Source organism: Triplophysa rosa, linkage group LG25, assembly GCF_024868665.1.
Source record: "Triplophysa rosa linkage group LG25, Trosa_1v2, whole genome shotgun sequence".
Lineage (NCBI taxonomy): Eukaryota > Metazoa > Chordata > Actinopteri > Cypriniformes > Nemacheilidae > Triplophysa > Triplophysa rosa.
The window spans coordinates 10,945,162-10,967,109 of NC_079914.1; the positions used below are offsets into that span (position 1 = coordinate 10,945,162).

The window sequence follows — 21,948 nt, forward strand, 5'->3', positions numbered from 1 at the left end:
CCCGAACTAAGTCGTTTGAGGTTGTGATGTCATTCTTAACATCGCCTACAGTACGTAATTTCATGCTAAAGTTTGTGGACTTAAAAGAATTAATATTAAAAACGAATAAACTTTTAAGATCCAAACGCTGACTAGCCGTAACGCTAAACACTATGGTACCATTGATGGGTTCCAATAAACACAATTTTGCTATATTAGATAACAAATAATCGTTTGAAATCTGAAAGTGAAACTGAGATCAAATGAGATCTTACTCTGTGAGACTCGCACAAGCTCAGAGACGGTGAAGACGCCTGATGTGACGAAACTGTCCTGGAAGCCGAGGTGTCCTAGGAGGCAAAAAACAAGATCAAATTCAATCCTGTGACAGGTTAAATTGTGATTATAAAACACTAAACTGAGAGCACTCAAATCGACGTAGAAAAACAGGAACACACACACAGTCCCAATGGAAAGCAGATATGAGTAGAGGGTGTTAAGAGTGACAAGGAGGGTTGAGAACATCTGGATGTAGTCCCTCGAGTATGTGCAGTATTAGTGCGGGGTACAAGCTCCCGGTGCGGCACACACACTTTCAATCTGCATGGGAAGCCCAAGAAAACGCAAGATTGTATGATTTTGGCGTGTTTATGATATGTGGTGGTCTCAATGTTAAACTCCCTCTTTTGGAAGCGACAGCTGGGTTCTGACCATAACTACTGTGCTTGATGTGTTTTCTGCTTCAGGAATCCACATTAGCTTTAGATTTACCCTAACAGCCGTAAACTCACAAATACACCAATTGCCATCTCTTAATACCACAATATCTAAACACATAAGCAGACATATCCAATAACGACTTGTTCTTACATATTGCATAAACAACTGTTGGCAGATCTTAGCTTATTTTAAAGACAAATGTGAAAAATTCATAATCCAAACGTCACAACTTCAAAAGAAATTTGAGCAGCAAGATATATCAAAATATCACAAATGTGCATACAGTTATATGCACATCGCATAACTTGCATAAAAGGAATGACTTGAATCCTTCAAAAATTGTGTATTAAACATATTTCAATATCATTTAAATTGATTTTACAAACTTGTGTGATACTTTTCATCACATTATTTAGCAAGTTATCGCATCTTTCTTTAATATCGTGCAACCCTACTATGAATCTAAATCTAGAGGAACCTAAAGATAAAAAATAAAAAAGAATAAATTGGATAAAAATATCAACCTTAAATTTGTGGTAGTACAGCGCTGTACAGCTTTTTGATTCTATTATAACTAAAACTTCAAGCAGAAAAAATTGCTTATTTTTTAAAAACATTAACAACAACCTTAGGAAAAAGGTCGAACTCAATTCTGCGTCACATTTCGTCAATAAAAATAAACGTAACATATAAAGTCTGAAAACTAAAGTCTCAAAATACTCCAGAGATGCTCACATTATGGGATGTTTCTCGCGGGTAAGAAAGAAAGAGAGTGACAAGACGAATCTCAAGAAAAAGTGATGTAGCTATTAAATGACTTCCTGTGGGGCTCTGTGGCTGGTGAGCTATAAAACCAACAATAGAAATGAGTTTAGTCTTGACTGGCTGGATGAGAAGACATAAAGCATGTGGACGAGTGGAATAATAAATAATCAAAACAGAGGGAGGGAGGGAGAGAGAGAGAGAGAGAGAGAGAGAGAGAGAGAGAGAGAGAGAGAGGGAGGGAGGGGTAATATCTACGGCTCATTGAAAGAGAAAGTGCTGACATGAGCTAAAAGATTGCAGAGCCAGAGAGCATTCCTGCGCAGATGCCCCTGAGATTGAGTGAAGGAGCGAGATGGAGAGAGAGTTCATTTGGGGGTATTAAACACATGTATGTTAGAGTGCAAAGATGAGCGACATGCAAAGTTGTCGCAGAAAGGGAAAAGTGAAAAAGAGAGAGGCGAAAAGTCAAAGTTTCCACACAGCTGTACTTACTGTGAAACAACAATAACACAGGATAGAAGTGAGGTGCACTATTACTTGGAAAATGACGAAATGACGCAATGGAAGTAAGAGAGAGAGAGAGAGGGAGAGAGAGGGAGCGAAGGATCCTTCGTCACTAGGATTCCAGTATAGGGAGCATATGCGCTCCAAGTTCACCAAGGGCATTTCCATGAGCGCCTCATATAGGGAGAAAGAGGCGAGGGAAGGGGCAGGGCTTCTACTGTATATCTCAACACGGATAATCACTCCCAGCTGTGTCCACTGTAGATCTACACACACAGTTGTAGGGAGGGGCGAGGGATCGCCTTTCACAGCAGCGTCGAGACTACAGCGAGTCTCTAGCACAGCAACAAGACCACTGACTCGACTCGAACTCCAGCGTTGAGCCGTGTTTACAGGCCTCGGGAGAGACGGCAAACTCGTTTTACTGCATTCGGGTAGTTGGTAAATAACGTGGTTAGGTTAACCGAGCGTAAATCTTCAATTTGCTTAACACTTAACCCAGTGGTAACAGGACATATTTCAGATGAGTGAAAAGGATATTCAAGAAAAGAAAAGAAGGGGTGAGACTTTGGGGAACTGGGGAGGACAGGGAACTTACTGGATTGTTTTGGAAAAAAATGTGCAGTAAGGAATCACGCACGATGAAACCAGAAATATATATGAATGTAAAACGGGTGAAATTATTCATTTTATAATGAACTTCAAACAGACCCAAGCAAATACATGAATGGTTAAAAATAGGGCTGTCAAACGATTAATCGCGATTAATCGTCTACAATGAAAGTTTGTGTTTACATAATATATGTCGGTGTACTGTGCATATGCATTATAAAAACAAAAACATACACATACATGTATATATTTAGGAAATATTTAGATGTATTTATTTAGATTTACCAATAAATGAGATTAAATAAAATTTTAATTTCTTTATTAAACATATGCATGTGAATGTGTTTATAAATACAAAATGAATATGGACAGTACACAGATATATACATATATATATTATGTAAACACAAACATCGCGATTAATCGTTTGACGAAAAATAAAAAATACAGTCTTTCAGTTAATATAAAGTTTTAAAAAGCATAAATAGTAATTATACAAACAATAACAAAAGCATTTTGCTTCAAGTCTGCCAAATGGAGATAAACAAGCCTCAGGAAAGGTAGCAAACAATTGTCTAGCTGTATTTACTGGTTGCGGAATAAAAGCTCTGCCTCATTTCTCACCACCTAACTTTCTCACTACAGTCAGTAGAATAGAGGATATCCTCTGGCCTTATCTAATAGTCTACGGGTTGTGCAATTGCCGTCCCGTCCCAGAAAGACAGCCACCCGCTTGGTGAAAGTGCACGTAACATGGAGCGCAAGGGTCAAGGTTTGCCAGCAAAAACAAACCATGGAGAAATAAGCACAAGGGACAGACAGAAAGTGAAAAATAGAGAGACAATACGAGAGAAATAAAGACAGTGACAGGGAAAGTGTATATTTACACTGCTGTAACAGGCCTTAAAGGGACAGTTCACCCAAAAATGAAAATACTTCCATCATTTATTCACTCTCATGTCATTTCAAACCTGTATGACTTTCTTTCTTCTGCAGAACACAAAAGAAGATTTTTTGAATAATGTCAGTAACCAAACAACACGGACCCCTATTGACTTCCATTGTATGGACACAAAACCACAGAGACATTTCTCAAAGTATCTTCTTTTGTGTTCCACATAAGAAAGAGTCATATACAGTGTATAAATAAATGATGACGGAATTTTTCTTTTTAGGTGAACTATCCCTTTAACACATCAGATGCTATGGCTTTATAGGTTGAAATCAACATTGGATTATCTCTAAACTGTGCTGCTTTGGATAAAACGCTGAAATAATCTCTATATCATGACAGAAAGATACAAACTCCAGATGACAAAGGCACTAGTGGAGAGATTATGTGCAGCATCTGCGCAGACATCAGAATTTAGGGGTGATCCTCAGTTCAACGACATAGAGAGAGAAAGGCAGATGAGAAGATAATATCAGCTACATGCAGGGTGAGAATGATGAACACGCTCATCTCTCCATATCCACTAATCTGAGTAAACAGGCCCACGTTAGTGTCACACACAAGGGTGTGGAAATAATAGTTCAGGCTCCGGCGCACACATCTGCGATGATCTTCAAGTTAGGAAGCAGATATGCCTTATAATCCAGTGTTGAGGGATACACACATAACTGAGCTCAGGGGGGGTTTGAGGGGGACTTTTCAACGTTATTTTGTGTTTAAACTGACAAAGAAGCGACTCGACTGATTCAGTCGTAATGTTAGTGAAAGTATGCAGACGTTTTTGTGATAAATTGGTCCCCCTCACCCTGAAGTTGTTCCTAATCTGTATACATTCGTTTGTTCAAATATTTGGATATCTTATTTATTTAAAAAAATATTGAATCATTGTGGCTCTTAAAGGGACAGTTCACCCAAAATGATAATTCAGTCATCATTTACTCACCCTCGAGATGTTCTAAATCTGTAAAAATGTCTTTGTTCTGATGAACACAGAGAAAGATATTTGAAAGAACGTTTGTAACCAAACAGTTCTTGGCCATAGTAGGAAAGATGTATTTGTTCTGTCGAAAAACAAAAGAAGATATTCTGAAGAATGTAGGAAAGCAAACAGTTCTGGGTCGCCATTGACTAGCATTGTCATTTTTCCTACTATGGTAGTCAATGGTGGCCGAGAACTGTTTGGTTATGATATGATATGATGATTCGTCCGAACAAAGAAATTTATACAGATTTAGAAACAACTCCAGGGTGAGTAAATGACTGTTATTTTTGGATGAACCGTCCCTTTAAGAGCCACAATGATGCAGTAATTTAAAAAATAAATAATTATAGTATAATTTTAGTCAAAAATGTCTTTATTTTGTGTTTTTTTAGTCAATGAAAAAATATTTATTGCTTTGTTCGTTTATTTATTAAGTGTGACTTATTGACCAAAAGAGAAACACAAAATAAACAAAAATAGACAAATCTGAATAATATAAATGTTTACTTGCTTTTAAAAGATATCGTGATAATATTGTTACTGTGAATTCTCCAATATTCGTACTGTGTGGTGAAAATGTAATATTGTGACAATCCTTGTTTATATTTTGCTGATGTTTGAAGGAGAATCTACACAGTAAAAATAAAAGGTGCCTCAAATATCCTGTTGTGTACTCAAGAACCTTAAACTGTATTTTAAGCGCTTCAAAGCTCTTTTTCTCAATAAAAGGGTTATGGTGGAACCATCTATAGTCTTTGTGGTTCTTCCAGGAATTTATAAGATTCTTGAATAACCCCACATTCAGTTGTGAAGTTCTGGAGTCACCTTTTCACTACACTGGGACCTCAAAGTGCTTAGCGGGTTATTGAAGGAACTCAAATTCTAAAAAATGGTTCTTATAAGATCTGTAAACTTGTAAGTGGTTCCTGGAGAATCTCTGTTGTACAAGACAGTATCAGAGGAACCCCCAAAAATTCTGCATGAAATTTTTAGTGTCTGATCATTTTGATGTTTTATGAGAATAAGAATAGTCCAAAGTTTGGTTTATGGCCCCTGCTAAGTGAACACACGTTTTAAAATCATGCACATGATTAGAAAAGGCTAAATGTTATTTTGAGAAAATTTAGGAAGCTTTTAATTATTTAATATTTCTTATTATTCATATTATATTAAATTAATTGGAGACTAAACATTTTTATTCTATAAGTCACTGAAATCTTTTGAAAATGTAAACGTTGTTGTGCTTTCAATCCAAACAAACTGCAGCTGCTCTGTGTGTTTATTGTGCCGTCTGGCCCTCCACAGTACTGTGACGTTGTTGGCCCAGTTTCGCAGCGTCAATGCATGTGGCGCTTTCGTTGGAATGTGTGTTTAACTTTTTCCAGCTCTGCGCAGACCAATCACCTTATGACAAAAAGCATACGGCATTAGAATAGCATCTCTAAAGCATACAGAGCAGTCAGTTCACAAATAGAACTCACTGTGCTTTGATGTAATACGCCGTTCCATCTGCAATCAAACATCCCGCCCGATAACGGATCGCAACAACCTCTCGACTGTCCCATTGGAGGTAAGTAAAGTCAGAATATATAAAAACTTAAATATACTAACTATATACTATTTATATAAATGTATACTGATACTCTGACACGTCTAATTGTATGGCCGTTTTTGGCTGTTTAAAGTAAACCGTTTATTTACACAATGAAGGCAGCGCTTGTTTTAGTTTTATGGGTAACGTTAGTGTTAAATGACAAACAATGACTTTTAGCCACTTTTAGTGAATGTATAGCTCTTTTTTTACTTGTTGTTTGGTTGAATGGTTTCCCCACCCATGTTATATAAATTGTCTGTAATTAAATATTTTTATCATATTCAGTTCTGTTTTTATCATTTTTCCTCAGAATTTTCAGTATTTTCCAGTTGAGCAAAGTAAGTATTATATTTATTATGATATTTTTATTATTATGTTATTTGTTATATTTGCACATGTAAAAATACTCACTGACAATGAAACAATCGGAATAAAGTGGATTATTACAGTTGTTGCCTATTGTACTCCTTAACCATAGACCAAAGCAGTGACTTCCGGGCATTGTAATATTTTGTTTATTGTTACATTTGTAAACCAATTTGTGATGTGCTAAATGATTAAATGTAACGTTTTATGAGACTTTATATAAAAAATCCCTCTTTTTGTCTCCATGTCTTATTCCCAGGGACACCCAAGGCCAACAGACCCAGCTCCAGCCCACCCTGATGCTCATCCTTGCACTGCCTGGGACACCTAAGGCCAACAGCCGCAAGCTCCTGTTCTCTTTTGCCATAAATACATATCTACTTTAGCAATACAAAATTGTGAAATGCACTATAGAAATCATTTTGACTTTGCCTACATGGATCCTCACACCACCTGGTAATAGCAGGAAACCCATTTGGAGAGAACAGCATTGTTTTTTTCTAGCTCGCAAGGATATTTTGCTTTTTGGCAAATTACAACTTTACCATTGGTGTAGGCCTTGCTATGAGACACTACGAAATATTTCTGTATTTATATTTAAAGTTAAGGCAAATTATTTGGTTAGTTTTGTTAAGATGAATTTATAACAATATCACCAACACAATATTAATTAAAAGAAGCCTTGAGGGTTCCTCAGAGAACCGCCCTTCATTAAGCGGTGCCTTGAGTTTCCCCTGAGGGTTCCGCCGGCGTGGCAATGTGAAGAACCCCAAATGGTTCCTCAAAGAACCTTTCATTTTTACAGTGTAGGGACTCACCGTTTTCGGGCTGGTCCTTGATGTCACCTTCACTGGACTGGTTCGGACTGTCAGACTGCCCTGATTCTGTAGAAAGAGACAGAGAGAACTGTGAGACTTTGGTTTCATTTCAGAAAAAAACACAAACATGCTGCTTTTGTGGCTTTTCTATGGCCAGCATTCACCAAGCTCGGGACGCAGATGACAAACTTCAAGCGAATCATCCGCCGGCCTGCTGACGGTGCAGTCTGGCTGTAGGCGTGCAGGTGAAACCCTACTCTGCCGCGCGTACGCAAGAGGGTTCGATAGGGGATGACTTTCCAAGCCGACTGCTGCGACAGCCAGACACACAGATCAGAATAGTGCAAACATCATACAAACAAACCAAAGGCAACTTTCGTTATCTAGTCATTTGATTGAATAATAATACTTCCTATTAAGACGCAAAAGGAAGTTATCAGACGTCCAACGTCCTTTAGGCACACGGAGGACAGGTCAAACCAGTGGTGAGGTTCGGGTTGTGAATTCACACCGAGTGAGCTATTTGCAGCCGAGGCACTTATGGAAATAAGTCTGGAGAGAAAGCCATCGGACATGGGCGCACTGCATAAAAAAGTCCTATAAATTTGATGGGCCCAGATTTCTCCCAAGAAGTGCTCTTTAACTGTGCCATTAGCCGTGATAGCCGTGATTCTCACCCAGACGTTCAGGGGGAAACTTTCGAAAAATTCACTTCGGACCAGACACCGTCGCTTTAACTCCTTTATTACACCTAAAAAGAGCCAAAAATGATACTCTTTAAGATGATTTAGATGCTGGGGTGAGTATTGATTTCCCACTGCAGATAAAACAGTTGGGAGAAATATTACTTACATCCACTCGAAAACAAAAAAGAAAGGAAGTGCAGCACGAAACAAATCGGGCTGGTGAGTTTGTGATCAGAAACTGATTCGTGCCGTCCACCATAATAGAAGTCAGACTTTTTTCTACATTATTTCAGTTTGAGCTGACTACAGATGAAAACAATGTTAAAATATTCAGTTATAAATATATAATATACAATAAATATACCATATCAAGTTTTTATTTGTGCTTGCACCTGGTACTTGTAAGTATGACCATTTTGGATCAAATAAAATATATAAAAATATGTAATTAAATTCAATTAAAATCTAAACAACATTGTAAATAGGACCAAACACCCAAAAATGGAAAGTATAAAAAACAAAAGTGCACCCTGCACCAAAAACCAGAAGCAAAGTTTGGCCAACCCCTTCATCTGCTCCTAGACAAAGTAAACAATTTAGGGCCTTGTTTGCATTCAGCTCAGCATTGCCGTCTGCATCAACAGTTTAAAACAAAAGCAATCTGAAGAGTGGGCTGAAACAAGCATGCCCCCCGGCAACAGCCCAGAGATATGTGAAAGCGCAACGAGGGGGCCGAGACCGGGCGCTGGGTGGGTGTGCGTGCGCCGGGACTTTCACACACTCTCCCAGTTGCCCTCTACAGACCGAGTGCTCTCCCACACATCGCCCATTGCTAATTAAATATGCAAATGAGGCGTGAGACCCAGACTCTGTGTGTCACATCTGCATTTACCCCCTGTCGAGGGCCCTCAGAGAACGAGGGGGACAAAAAAATCCCCTCCCGTCTGAAATAAACAACACAAAAAGACACTAAACAACAAACAACTAAATACCGTGCACAAACAGGGCTATTCAAGGGGCCTAAATCCTCTATACAAGTGCATAACAAGCCACTCTTTGGGCTCCGCTCTGAAAGACAAGGCCGGGGTAGTCTCAGCCTATCTGTAATTTTGTTCTCACACCATCAAAAAGACGAGAACGCCGGCTGGGCGTGGGTGAATGAAAGAAACCCGGAGTGACTAAGTAAAAGTGTTATCCCGCCTCAATTCGACAACAGAATTCATTATTGAACAATCGACTGCAACGCATACGCTCGCATGTGATGGACATTCCTCGCCACTGAGGTAATAAAAGGCCTTCATGAGGATCTTCTAGTGCTGTTAAGTAACTTATAACAAGGTTGAAATAATTAAAACTACAATTCATAACTTGCCTCTCTAGCGCCATCTCTGTTTGAAACATAGCATTGCAGGCAACTGTACGTACTTATATTTATTAGTCGAACTAAAGAGACCTTAAATTTGTAGAAACTAAATATTTAATATAATACTATTTATTAATATAATATCTATAATAGCGTTAACTAAATATTTATTATTTTTAAACTAAAATAAATAAATTACAAAAACACTCAAACAGTAATAAAACTATTTAACATAGTACATAACATTTATTATTATTATTATTGTCATTATTATTATTATGAATTTACTTGTTTATTTATTATCTTGCTCAATAACGAATTTTTGTTTATTAAAAATAAACATAAAAAATAAAAAGCAATAAATGACAGAGACGGGTTTCTTCTACATTCTTCAGCCACCTAAAAACTTCTATGTAGCTTGTAAAACAAGCGTAACAAGCTTTCACCAAGCGCTGCCGGATCGCACACACACCGTTAGGAGCGGATGTAATGTCATGGCACTCTGTGAATTAGTCGGTGAGGTGATTACCTAATTAGATCATTAGGACCGGCTTGCTGCGGCAGGCAGGTTGGGTTCGAGTGTTATACCCCCTGGCCTGCCTCCCCCCCTCTCTCATCTCCCTCTCTAACTCTTCCTCTCCCAGGCCTCGCTTTCAGGGGGGTGGGGGGGCGCACAAACACCGCCTGGTCTGTTTCATTATGCATACGCTAAACCATCTGTACTTCTCGCAGGTCCTCCGTCCCAACCCGCTGCCTTCTCACCAAGTGCTTTGCTGTAATCCAATTGTGTGTTAAAACCCGGCTTTCAAAAGGCCTTTTACACAGTGGGCTCAGGAACACGAAGCCCCATAAAAGGAGGCAGAAACTTAATTTAGAAATACAAACGGGCCTTTCTGGAGTATCAATAGAAGGTGAAGCTCCGGGGATTGGAGCATTGTTTCCACAAGTATCGTCCCGCAGATTTTCTTTCCTCTTTACCTTTTTTTTTTCGGTCGACGGATGGGATGGTGGGAGTTGGGAAGCCAAGAGGTTTATTCTGGAATTCCTGTGCAGTCACACTTGAAGCCGGACTACACGAGGAACTCCGGATGGAGAGTGTTTTAAAGAGAACAATCGCTACGGAGAGCATATTTTGGCTGTGATGCACATAAAATGGACGTAAAAAAATGAAATATTTCCTGCGGTGAGTCACAAGGCAGATGGGGAACATGTTGATAAACCTGAAATTGTGAATAACGTGCAAAACACTGAGAATTTGACAGTTCAAGCCAAAATAAAACCTGTCATCATTTCAAAACCTGCCTTTTTTCTGCGGAACACAAAAGACGATATTTTGAAAAATGTCTTTGCGGTTTTGTGTCCATATACAATGGAAGTCAATGGGGGCCAATGTTGTTTGCTTACCAATATTCTTTCAAATATCTTTTGTGTTCTGCAGAAGAAAGGCATTGTTTGTTACCATATACACACTCATAATCAGGACTGTTCCTTATTCTTCTAAGCGGGAGGATTGTAGAGAACGTTTGTTTCCGTTAGGCCGCTGCCCGTGTGCGATGTTTGAGTAACCCTGACCTCTCCCCCCTTCGCTTTTACGTCACACCGTATTTAATAAGAGGCAGTGTTTAGACAGGACCCTTCTGCTTCTCCTCTATACATCAGCCTGTTGCCCGGGCCTGCGCTGTTTTTCTTCTCTCGTGGAGCGTCGCTTGTTTACACTGCTGTTTTCGGAGGATCGGGAAGCGAGACGGGTGGGATAGTGTTACGGCCTGTGTATACTGATCCTGTCTGGATTTTGAATAGTAATACGGGTGTGTTTTCTGTTCTACTGTTTTGTTTCATCGCCTCTGTCTGAGAAATACAGAAGGCGCACCAAGTTAGGGAACACCGGGAGCCAATCTGGGTTCTCTGTGAGTCTCACATGTGCTCATGGACAAAAAAGGGGTGTGCAAAAACGAGCAGAATACGCTTTGTGGTCGCCCAGCGATGACATTATGGGATCGCTGCGGTACAGTAAACCAACAAGTGCAATCTGGCAAAAAGCAATAAAACACCACACGAGTCTCAACTGTTCTTTTGTTGGTGCGACTTGAGCTATTCCCTTCTGCGAGCACACAGCTGAGCACCAGTTGAAGATCGACGGCCTTTAGGAATGCCATGTCTCCTTACTTGAACTTGTAAATCAGCCCTTGTTCGGGTGCTGTAAGAGAAGCTGTCCGCACCGCCGAGTTACCGTTACAAGGAGACAAAAGCGGGACATTCCTGAGTCCACGTCCCCCCTGGACTGGCGGGGACGTTGGAAACAAGATATCATTATTAGTTAAGACCGGATAAGAGGGGTGTGTAATGTGAAGCCAGTACAGAAAGTTAAAAAGGCGGTCCGATAGCTCTCTGCAAATGTAATAATAAATGGATATAATAAACATTTGAAAACAACCATTATCAAAGTTCTGGTCATTGATTCTGATTGGGTGAGCCCAGTTCTAAGTCGTTATAAGCTAAGCAGCATTACATAGCCTAAATTTCACTTTATTTACTTTATTTTATGAAACCTTGCAACGCATGTGGAATAACCGTTTTATAAAAGCAATAAGCCCCGCGAAGCAGTGGGTTACAGTGCATTTTATAACAGCTAAGGCGGTTTTAGGCACGACGCGAAACGCCCTTAGCTGTTATAAAATGCACTATTACCTACTGCTTCTTGGGGCTTATTGCTTTAATAAAACGGTGTTCTTTATTTTAAAAAATGTTGTCAAAATTCATTCTTTAAATAATGACTTCTTGTATTGCTTAAAGGGACAGTTCATGCAAAACTGAAAATTCTTTCACCATTTATTCATCCTCATGTCATTCCAAACCTGTATGACTTTCTTTCTTCTGCAGAACACAAAAGAAGACATTTTGATGAATGTGGGCAACTAAACAACATTGGACCCCACTGACTTCCATTGAATGGACACAAAACCACTGAGACATTTCTCAAAATATCTACTTTTGTGCTCTGTAGATGAAAAGGTCATATATAGTCACATAAGTGCCATATGGACGTCCAACTAGTACAATACGACGTTGTGTCCAATGACAAAAATATCACCAGTACAAAACAAAACGTATTGGACTCCTTAACAAGACTTCTCTGGTCAAACTGTTCCAGGGAGAAAAAAAGTGCACTATTCAGAACCTATTCCTTAATGCCTCCAGCTTCTCTTTGGGAAAAGAGCCCCTTTCCCGGCCTGTAGGCTAACCCTCCATCTCTCTTATTCTTCTTGACTGTTACTCAGTTAAAGCTTTTCGACTCCCATGATATGAACTGCAGTTTCTAGGAAAAGGCAGGAAAGGCAAGCAGAGGAGGAGGAAGAAAAAAACTTCTTGGCCTTTTCCCAGGATGGGAGAGAGAGAATCCGAATCCCAGAATTCCCCTGAGATATGGTGAAATATACAGCCCTGGGGCCACTTTCAATTTACTCTCTCCAGTTCTCTTTCTCTCTCTCTCTCTCTCTCTCTAAATAGCAGGGCTGTGAGAGAGAAGTTGAAGCTGTCAGGGATCTAATGTGTACTGCGACCTCCTGTAGCCCTGATGTGGAGAAACAGAAAGACAGAGCGGGTCAAGTGTCTGTGCGAGCATGGATTCCTCAAAGGGAGCATTAGAGGCGGAGAATATCCGCAACACCAATTTTTTTTCAACTGTAAAAAGATCACAAGAATATAGTCGAAAATGCCAGAATAAACCGAACAGCACGGAAACAAAGGCTGTGCACGCTTTGTCACAAGTGTTGTTTCCAACTGACCGTACGTCCAAACCAAATGATTGAAAAAGCAGCGATGCCTACTTCCACGAGCACATCCTGTCTTTGTCTCCAGCGTGTCTTTCTATTTCCTGTACAGTATGGCACAGGTAGAAACTACTAGTCTATCCAAAAATACACTCGAAAAGACAAAACATGAAAAGAACCAGGCTCTCCGTGTGGCCCCTAAGATCCAGGAGAAGAACACAATAGGTACTACTGGCATTGCCTCGGAGCCCATGTGTGTTGTTTGACCTCTGTCAGGCCCGATTTCCTCCCGAAGCGAGGAGTTGTGTCTGAGGATGTCGTATTGAACGTGAAAAAAGTTGTCAGTTTGATTGTCGTTTGTCAGAGATCTAATCTCGCTGAGTACCGTGAGATCCTGTCTTTGTGTCTAGGGCAGCAGAAGCGGAGTGAAGGGAAATGGAGTCTGTGTGCATGTGTAATTCATCGCTCGCCGAGAGTCCAGCTGACAGGCTCTAGCTGCAGATGGAAAGGAGACGTGCGATGTGCATGGTGGGTGTCCGTGTGCTGTCAGGATGGTGGACACACCTGTCTCCACAACACCCTCCCGCCTGTAGCCAGGTAGTCTGTCTCCGGCTGACACGGAGGTGTCATTGCTTGCTATAGTCATCATGCTGACAGTGGGGCGAAAGGAGAGAAGGTGTCTGGGATTTTTTTCCAGGACTGTAGCCTTCTCGACTGTACAATGATTTCCAACCTCCTCCTTTAAAGGCTTAATGAACGCATGTTTAATTTGCTGGGAATGAAAACTAGACTAAAAACACTAAAAAAATTCTGACATCATTTATTCACCCGCAAGTTGTTTAAAACCTGTATGTGACTCTTTCTTCTGTGCACACAAAAGAAGATATTTTGAGAAATGTCTGCGTGGTTTTCTGTCCATACAATGGAAGTCAATAGAGGCCAATGTTGTTTGGTTACCAACGTTCTTCAAACAGATTTGGAATGACATGAGGGTGAACAAAGAATATAAGAATTTGGGTGAACTATCCCTTTAACACAAAATTTTGATTTTCATGCTCAAATTAAACATGGCACCCACTAAGGTCCATTGGCTCTCTCAATACAAATCTTTTGTATTTCTTAGGAACCAAACTGTAAACTTTACACGTAAACATAACATTAATGCTCTGTTGCATTTACGTAAACAAATCCACAGCACATAAATAAACGGCGGGTAACATTTGCGCCTTTCGTGTGCGCTTGGCTAGCCACCGACACCGAACCGTAACCCTGTGGGCAGGGAGGCCGTGTCTCCGACCCCCCTTTTTCCTTCTCCCTCAGAATGAGTGAAAATAGAAAGTCTCCATGATCTTGGCAGTGGGACGTTCGGGGAAAAAAAGATGGGGTGATTCAATTTGGCAGCCAACTTTTTCACTCCCCCTCGTTGTCTAACTCTCTCCCATTTCTCTGTCTCTCTCTATATGCTCGCTCTCTTCCTTGGAGAGCGGCTGGCTGTGGCCCGTGTTTGGAAAGGACTGGAAGACACTTGCCAAGGCTGGAGCGCACACGCCGCCAGAGATGCACCGCTCAGCCCGCGACTTCCCCTGCATCGCATTTTTCTCAAGCCGCCTCTCGCCGAGGAAAACCCCCCTGCGGCCTGGGCACTGGAAACGGAGGCCACCCACCACACCGCAAAAAGTCAAAACACTCACGTGGAATACAAAAAAAAAGTGGTCTGAACTAATATGTGGTCATGTTGGAAATAGGGTTGAGGATGAAAAAAATATATATATATAAATATATAAAGGTGATACGGATTCAAGAACAAAAAAGTTACAAAAAAAATGTAACTTAGAACATAAAAAAACATTTTAAAAATGTACATTTGCAGTGTTATATTCATCATACTATATTGGGGGTGAATAAAAAAACTGCTCTACAAAATAAATCTAATTTCCCAAGAAATACATTCCTTATTGATTTTACATTTTATATTGATTCGTTTTAATTCATCCCACAGATGAAAATGATCAAAACTAATTTCAAAATGTAGCTGGTCGATGCGACAGACTCTGTTGCACTTTCTAAATTTCATGCAAATCACAACTGCCCATAATTCACATGGATCGCATACAGTAAATGTTACATAAACAATTCTGCCCAGCCCATCGAAGTAGATGCAAGCTCCATACTGTCAAGACCAACAAAGTGCATTCGTTTTTATTTATGCCGTGCAATTGAGCCGCGAATTAGAATTCAAAAGCGATCACATCGAGCGGCTGGGGAAGAGAAAGCTTTTGGACAAATGCTCGGTTGCGAACGGTGGCTAGGTCCAAGTCCCTGGCGTACACCCGAGAGCGTAAGCGGCATTCAGAGAGATGCCAGCCAAAAGCTCTAGGTTGTCATTTCAACCCTCACAGGCCCTTTAGCTAGCAGTAAAATCGCTAGAAGAACAGAGAGGGTGTGAAACACAGATAGACGTTTGCATTCGAGCTCGCTGTCGTGTTAAAACGTGACAAAAAGCGATCGTGTGCCGTCTCCGAAACGGTAACAGAATTCAGCTCACGTCAAGACAGACGTGCGATTGGGACCCTGCGACTTCACATAGGATGCAGGATTTCATTTTCACCCTACCCGTGGAAATGCTATCACGCTTTGCTCCCACACTATCGCTCCTCCATTTTGTGCCAGTCTGCCACCATTTTAAGACGGCCGCTTCTCGGGCACAAAACAATCGGGCCTGTCAGGTGAGGAAAACGTCTTGTTTGGCCCATATCTACTTCAGACTATTTAAACACAATAGTCCTAATGATTCGCCGCCATAAACAAAAGGCTTCATTTTGGGACAAAAACGCATTCTCTTGCCAAAGACCCAACTCGTTCTCGCTTATCGCGCCCATCCTTTTTTCCTCCGCCATGCAAGCTTATCCCAACCATAGCTGCTAAATCATCCTGCCAGGCACAGCGATGCTGAGAGAATCATGTTAGCTGCTCTCATTGTTGGATGACACAGGAGACGGTGTTGCCAAGAAGTTTACTGCCAAGTTCAACAACATCGTGATTTGAAAAAAGGAGGGAAAAGAGACAAAAGTCCCATCCCACACACTCGGGTGCATATCTACACTGCTATTGAGGGATTCATCAATAACGCAACCATGCAGATGTTACCATTTACCTCTAATATACCCTCCCTCTTTTTAATACTTTCACCCTGGCAGCCATCTTAAAAGCACTGGCAACCATTTTAAAAGTACCCTCTTCTTATTTGTGCGCCTGCCATCCCCCCATGCCACCCTTTTTTTGAACAATGGGCTACTCAGGATTTAGCAACCGCGGTTGTATTTGAAATAGAATGACACAAAAAAGTAGAATTAAAGTAAAGATACAAAACGTGAAACAATGGAAGTCATGTAGCTGTTCTCCCATTACATTGATGGTGAATGTAGTTTGACAAGAATCATTTTCATATTGTGCTATCTTATGTGCATTTTTTATCATTTTGTGTGTTGAAAAATGTGTGTATATATTATACGTATTTAATATATATTTATATATATATATATTACCATATAATACTGTAAAATTATCACATATTGTTTTTTATTCATTTTTATGAAGTTATTCTTTTTAGATTATTGTATATATTTTTATTTATTTATTATTTACATATTTTTTATGTATTTATTTTTTATTTTTAGATTTATGGATATACATATTTTATCATAAAACAATATACTAACAATAAATACAATAGTACAATACATTTAAAAAAATGTAAAATAGAAATATTTCTATTTATTAATATACAATTTTAGATTTTTTTATTTCTATTACTTGTCTATTTTTGCATCAATGTCTAGTTTAGGACCCAAAAACTAACAAGGCTTTGTTACCAAATCTTAGTCAAAATACGTTGAAGACGTCATCTCCAAACTGTGCCGATGGCAGGATGAAAAGTGACACACTAGGAATGTTTCCACAGTTCGCATTACAAGTCACCGCTGGGCAGTAAATATTTGTCTGGCTGTGCTCTTCAGAAGCCATAACACACATCTCACAACACACTCTATATAAAGCTATATGAAGTCTCACATTACCCCCTGTGTTTTACAGCCACAGAACAACCCCATCTCTGGGTCTGGGTCTACGTGCGACTATCAAACACGCACGTAGACCCGGACCCAGAGACCCTAGCCTTGTTCATATGACCCGTCAGATGCTCGAGGAATCGCTCGCCCATAGTGCTTCCAATGGCGACGGCGGATCAATTAAGAGAAGCGTGATTAACATTACAGGAGAGCGGAATAATGGACATCGGGGCAAAGTGGATTAGGAGGAGGAACTTTGACGTGCGGCAATGAAGGACGCCATCAGAGGCGGCATGATATAAGCGAGAGCGAAATAGTTTGGAGATCCAATTGATGAATTGCTGTATTGATTCAGTTCTGCCTCACTTACCATAATTATAACTCTGTAATGGATAGCATCACTGCCGCCGCTTTTTTATTTGTCTTATCCTTTATTCTGCTATTTGTTCAAAACCGTGCATCTCATCTAATAGGTGATGCAAAAACCTAAATCATGTATATATTTATTAAACTGCCATGCCAACATTATGCGTAACTTTCTATTAAATAACAGCACAGGACATCTCACTCCACCCTCCCCAATGCCCAATCCTCCGAACACAGATCTACCTACATGCCTTCATGGCACTTTTGTGTCGTGACCCTCGGCGGCACGCTGCCTCGCAGGGTCGCTCTGATCTGACGAAGAATGCCGGTGTGGGGAGCCGGTGTCAGTCGTTCATAGACACAAAGTGCCGACTCATAGCAGGAGAGTGGAGACTGCCTCTCCCCCTCGCTCGCTCTGCGTCTCAGTCATTGATAACTAGAAAATGTTACCAGAGAGAGGTTCCTCAGAGCCAGACAATGGGCTTCTTGTATTGTTGCAACCCCCTGGGTCGAGCGAGAGAAAGAGAGCGAGACAGAGAGAGCGAGTGTTCCTTCAGAAGGCTCGGTTACATACTGACTCGACCCTTTTTAGTGGTATCGTGTACAGAATTTTTTTTGTAGTCTTTGTTTATTTTTTACGAAATTGATACAATATAAAGTAGTAAAGCACAAAAGTACAAGACAAAGTTTTTCCCCCAATCTACTATTTCAAATTATGTTTGAAAATAAAAGTTCAAATAAAGTTACATATCGTCGCTGTCCTTATGAAACCCCGGATGTCCAAATTTGCGTTTTTTCAGGAAGTGGAAAAAACACTGTACCTTTTAATTGATTAAACACTGTGTTGTCAAAGTAAACAAGTACTTTTTATTGGTTAGATATTTGCAAAACCAAGTAACAAATGTTAAGGGTGACAAAAAAAGAACAATCAAAAAATATGGAGAAACGAGGTTTCAGAAGGACAGCAGCGATATGATGTTATACATCAATAAAGTGATAAATATAAACAAATCAAATAAATACATGTAAAATTAACTATTGTTTGAATTAAACACTATTAAAAAATCTCATTATTTACTTTAAAATCAAATACAAACGTTACTTTTCAACACAATGTCAATTTTTCCATTAGAAAATTGCTTTCGGTTTAATAAAAAAGGTAAATCAATCAAGAAACACACTAACAAAAATCTAAATCTGTCTGAAAGAAACAACGTCACTATGCCACAGGGATTAGTTCAGGGGGCCGGTGTTGGGGCAGAAAGAGAGCGAGAGTGTGGTAGGGTGGTGTGGAGAGATCGATGGGGCCGTAAGGGACTGCCGTCTCTCAGGTTACTGTCCGAGTTGCCCACGAGCCCGTCTGGAGCTCTGCCCTGACCACACACGCTTCCCAACGGTTTGCATCACGCCGCGCTTGCTCCATCCTGTTCTACATTTTACCGTGTTTACAAGCAGACCGAACCTAAAAGACATGCGCGATACATTAAACGTATTCATAAAAATCTAATCCATTAGCCTCAATGCTAAACTGCATAATTAATAGCGTAAAACCCGACATGCAGTAATGTTACAGTAGTAAGTGTAATTGGATTGTAAACGTCATGGCGTCTGAATGAACTTGCAGATCTACAAATGTGTGTGTATTGGCTGGCTACGCTTGTTGAGCTGTGGACAATGTCAGCCCAGCCCATCGACCGACGTATCGATTGCTGCTGGGGGAAATTGAGACAGAATTTGCACTAGTGCAGCTAGGATTTCTGGGCAATGCTTGCTCTCCACGCTGCTTTTTCTTCTCCCTCGATGGATTTTTTCACTCTTAGGATGAAACTTCTGGAACTCCCTTTCTTTTAACAGGGAAACAATCTTTTGGTTGTTGTTTGGGATATCTGATTGACAAGTTGTGTGAATGCAGACAGCATTGGTAGAGAAACTGGAGTGTCATTTGGTAACATTTTGGTTGTGCAAGAACACAGAAAAAACAAATGTTTGCAGGTTAGAGGAATGTGTTGAGCCAAAACTGAGATGTTTTGGGCGTGTATTATGCTAATTCCTAACTTTAGGCAATGCATCATCGAAAATCATCACCATTAGAACGAATGTGCGAACAAGTGTGTTCGCACCTGTTGGGAATCCAGAAGCCAATGCAAATCCTGTATACAAAATAAAGTTAAAAAACTAAATAAAACAGGACCAAAATAAATAAATACGCACTCGTGTAAGCAGTGCCCCCAACCCCCGTGTACCGCTTTTAGACCTGTCAAATACTGAATTCAAATAGCTGAATTCAAATAGCTGAATTCATGACTGGATTCCACTTCAGAGCCCTGTCACCTATGGATTACACTCCAAGGAAGCGGGTTGCGACATAGCAGAAGCAACATCTCAATGTCAGATCTGTTTCTTTACAATCTTTCTCTCTCTCTCATCCACTTCACCAGAATATCCTCGGTTGGCCTTTGGACGGTGTCTCTGGAGGGAGGCGATGCATCTGGCTATTTATCACCCAGCACTTCCCGCAGTAATCAATTAGCCTTTCAGTGGGCGTACCTGGCCCCTTCGGCCTGGCGCTACCTGGCACAAACCTGACTTCCTCGAATTGCTGGGACTGAACTTCTCACTTCAGTCCGTCTCGATTTCTTTACCCTTCCTTCTTTTTCAGTGTTTGGACATTAGACACACCTCGGCTGTACAAGCGGGTTGGTGCACAGGGCTACTTCCGGCCAAACCTCGCTTGGGCCATTCTGTTAAATGTTACACCGTAAGTATTAAACTTTGTTGTAGAATTCAGAATACTTCAGATTATTTAGGAAAGGTATGCTAAGTGTTAGGGCAAATTATTTTCATTTGGTGGAGAAAACGGGATGAGGAAAAATCTTACTACGAGTAGAAACCCCAGACAAATCTATGGAACTGAATATCAGAAACTTAAAGGCAAAGTTCGACTAAAAATGACAACTCGTGTCATTCACAACCTGCATGAGTTTCTTTCTTTCCGCAGAACACAAATTAAGATATTTTGAAGAACGTTGGTCACCAAACAACATTGGCCCCCATTCACTTCCACTGTATGAACACAAAACAATTTCTTGAAATATCTTTTGTGTTTTACAAAAGAAAGACTCATATACAGGTTTTGAACCACATGAGGGTGAATTAAAGATGACAGAATTACATTTTTGAGTGAACGATCCCAGCCAAGACCACCTTACAAAACGGGGGCGATTTTAGTTTGGACATTTGCGGCTGTCTGTGATGCTATAGTGTATCTCAATGTCACCCGTAAACGTATTTTACTCAACAGACTTAAATTAACACTAAGATTTCGTCTGGGAACTGACTGTTCGGTCTGGTTCAGACACTTAGATGTGTACATAATCAAGTCTAAAATGAATTTTACTCCCGTCTTCATTAATCTAAACGAAAATACCTCCTAATCTCATTTCCTTTCGGTATCGATTCGCCGAGTATAATTTCTAAGTGCGTCTCTGTAATTGCGAACGAGCATTTACATAAATCTGTCGGCGCTGACTAAATGTTTGGTGAATAAATGACACAAGAGTGCGCTCATTGATATTCAAGCGCAGAAAAACAGAACAAAGGCAGGAGCGGGCAGCGGACCCAGTGTTTGCGGCCCTCGAGTGCCACTCGGAATCACTGGTTCCCAGGGTTGTCAGGGAGCCCATGCCAAGGCTGCGGGCACGGAGGCGGGTGAGGGGAGGGAGGGGGAGCGCAAGGTGGTGCGCTGATCGAGCACAATGATGGTGGAGGGGGTGTCGGCCTTGAAAAAAACGCAACAACAAAAGCTCGGAATGACTTATCAAGTCAGGTGATAGCGAACAAAATATACGATGATGACTATAGGCAAAGAAAAAGATCAACCCCAGCCCCAAACGCACACCAAAACAGTGCACCAAGTCGCACAAAGACGAAGTGTATGAGTGTGTGTTTGGGGGTGGGGATGGTTCTTGAAAGGGGGCACTGTTTGCTGTCTGGTCTCCCCCAGCACCGCACAGCCTGTCTCACTTCAAACAAAGCTACTGGCAAGGGAGAGGCAACAGCCCCTGTTTCCAGGGCCACTGGAGTTTCAAAGCAGTGAAAGAGGGCAGCAGTCTGGAGGCTAGAGGGCTCAGGCTGGCATACTTGGCTAGCGTTGTGGCCAGGTGGTCTGGGCACATTGGCAAGACACTGGCACACCGCCCTATGCAGATGGCTCCCGTCGCCGCCTTTTTTTAGGTGTCGATCTCTTTCTCCGTCTTCTTTTCTTTCTTCTAATACGCACACATGCACATCTATAGTCTGACATATGCCCTCCCTTTAGGACGAAACGCATTGCAAGAAAAAAATGAAAAATTGATTTTTTTGTTAAATGAAGGTGCTTATTTTGTACAGCATCAATGGAGACCG

The 21,948-nt window shown here is 40.7% G+C and overlaps 1 protein-coding gene across 8 annotated transcripts in view; it reads right to left on the minus strand.

The window, feature by feature from the left end:
• The window catches only part of nfia (nuclear factor I/A), a 142,520-nt gene that overhangs the window by 43,197 nt on the left and 77,375 nt on the right, over positions 1-21,948 (minus strand). For all 8 annotated transcript variants that reach the window (XM_057325982.1, XM_057325981.1, XM_057325986.1 and 5 more), the window contains exons 3-4: positions 7,293-7,358; positions 255-329 (exon numbers count right to left, since the gene is read on the minus strand). In XM_057325982.1, coding sequence (XP_057181965.1) covers positions 255-329; positions 7,293-7,358 — 141 coding nt within the window. The remainder of the gene's footprint in view (positions 1-254; positions 330-7,292; positions 7,359-21,948) is intronic.